The sequence below is a fragment of the Procambarus clarkii genome, chromosome 69 (assembly GCF_040958095.1).
Source record: "Procambarus clarkii isolate CNS0578487 chromosome 69, FALCON_Pclarkii_2.0, whole genome shotgun sequence".
NCBI classification, from domain to species: Eukaryota; Metazoa; Arthropoda; class Malacostraca; order Decapoda; family Cambaridae; genus Procambarus; species Procambarus clarkii.
Genome location: NC_091218.1, coordinates 16,934,996 through 16,937,238, shown reverse-complemented (window position 1 = coordinate 16,937,238; position 2,243 = coordinate 16,934,996). Strand labels below are relative to the sequence as shown.

At 60.5% G+C, this 2,243-nt stretch overlaps 1 protein-coding gene across 1 annotated transcript; it reads left to right on the top strand.

The window, feature by feature from the left end:
• Positions 1-342: 342 nt before the first annotated feature.
• Positions 343-1,743, top strand: LOC138355867 (tetra-peptide repeat homeobox protein 1-like). Its single transcript, XM_069311409.1, has one exon. The coding sequence runs from the start codon at positions 343-345 to the stop codon at positions 1,741-1,743; it is 1,401 nt and encodes a 466-aa protein (XP_069167510.1).
• Positions 1,744-2,243: the final 500 nt, after the last annotated feature.

The following is a 2,243-nucleotide window of genomic DNA, read 5'->3' as shown; positions in this document are numbered from 1 at the left end:
GCCTAGTGGCACTGACCTATAGTGCCCCGGTGCCAGGCCCGGTGGCACTGACCTATGGTGCCCCGGTGCCAGGCCCGGTGGCACTGACCTATGGTGCCCCGGTGCCAGGCCCGGTGGCACTGACCTATGGTGCCCCGGTGCCAGGCCCGGTGGCACTGACCTATGGTGCCCCGGTGCCAGGCCCGGTGGCACTGACCTATGGTGCCCCGGTGCCAGGCCCGGTGGCACTGACCTATGGTGCCCCAGTGCCAGGCCCGGTGGCACTGACCTATGGTGCCCCGGTGCCAGGCCCAGTGGCACTGACCTATGGTGCCCCGGTGCCAGGCCTAGTGGCACTGACCTATGGTGCCCCAGTGCCAGGCGGCACTGACCTATGGTGCCCCAGTGCCAGGCCCAGTGGCACTGACCTATGGTGCCCCGGTGCCAGGCCCAGTGGCACTGACCTATGGTGCCCCGGTGCCAGGCCTAGTGGCACTGACCTATGGTGCCCCAGTGCCAGGCCCGGTGGCACTGACCTATGGTGCCCCGGTGCCAGGCCCAGTGGCACTGACCTATGGTGCCCCGGTGCCAGGCCCGGTGGCACTGACCTATGGTGCCCCAGTGCCAGGCCCAGTGGCACTGACCTATGGTGCCCCAGTGCCAGGCCTAGTGGCACTGACCTATAGTGCCCCAGTGCCAGGCCCGGTGGCACTGACCTATGGTGCCCCGGTGCCAGGCCCAGTGGCACTGACCTATGGTGCCCCGGTGCCAGGCCCAGTGGCACTGACCTATGGTGCCCCAGTGCCAGGCCCGGTGGCACTGACCTATGGTGCCCCAGTGCCAGGCCCAGTGGCACTGACCTATGGTGCCCCAGTGCCAGGCCCAGTGGCACTGACCTATGGTGCCCCAGTGCCAGGCCTAGTGGCACTGACCTATAGTGCCCCAGTGCCAGGCCCAGTGGCACTGACCTATGGTGCCCCAGTGCCAGGCCCAGTGGCACTGACCTATGGTGCCCCAGTGCCAGGCCCAGTGGCACTGACCTATGGTGCCCCGGTGCCAGGCCCAGTGGCACTGACCTATGGTGCCCCAGTGCCAGGCCTAGTGGCACTGACCTATGGTGCCCCAGTGCCAGGCCTAGTGGCACTGACCTATAGTGCCCCAGTGCCAGGCCCAGTGGCACTGACCTATGGTGCCCCGGTGCCAGGCCCAGTGGCACTGACCTATGGTGCCCCAGTGCCAGGCCCAGTGGCACTGACCTATAGTGCCCCAGTGCCAGGCCCGGTGGCACTGACCTATGGTGCCCCAGTGCCAGGCCCAGTGGCACTGACCTATGGTGCCCCGGTGCCAGGCCCAGTGGCACTGACCTATGGTGCCCCGGTGCCAGGCCCAGTGGCACTGACCTATGGTGCCCCAGTGCCAGGCCCGGTGGCACTGACCTATGGTGCCCCAGTGCCAGGCCCGGTGGCACTGACCTATGGTGCCCCAGTGCCAGGCCCGGTGGCACTGACCTATGGTGCCCCAGTGCCAGGCCCGGTGGCACTGACCTATGGTGCCCCAGTGCCAAGCCCGGTGGCACTGACCTATGGTGCCCCGGTGCCAGGCCTGGTGGCACTGACCTATGGTGCCCCGGTGCCAGGCCTGGTGGCACTGACCTATGGTGCCCCAGTGCCAGGCCCGGTGGCACTGACCTATGGTGCCCCATACACCACCCAGAGTGCCAGTTACACTGTCAATAGGACGGTAAAACACCTCCCGCATATATAGATCAGGTAGTCACAGCCTGAAAAAAAATTAATTGGCTTGTGTTTGTCGGCGTCAATGTACATAGCAAAAATAATGAATAGATCCAACACAAAAAAGCCTGACATATGAACACACACACACACGAACCCGCCAACTTTTCACATAATCCAATATCACATCAAAATGCTTCAGTCATATACAAAAATCACTACTTTTTTACTTAATTTTTATATTTGAAAGTTCATCCTTTGATCTGACATTTAATAATGATTGATTTATTGGGGAGGGAACCAGATAGTAAGTGGATTATTACGCTTACACAAAGGTGAAGTGCGCGGCTGTGACTCCGTCATGTTATAATGCCAGACATTACTCACACTGTGATAGGAACCGTTGGACTGTGTTCTGAAAACCGCTTTAGCTGGGAGGTTTTTTTTTTTTTAGTTTATTTTCTACCACAGATGTGGCCATTCATTTACACTGTTACCACCCAGTATATAGACATTTACACTGTTACCACC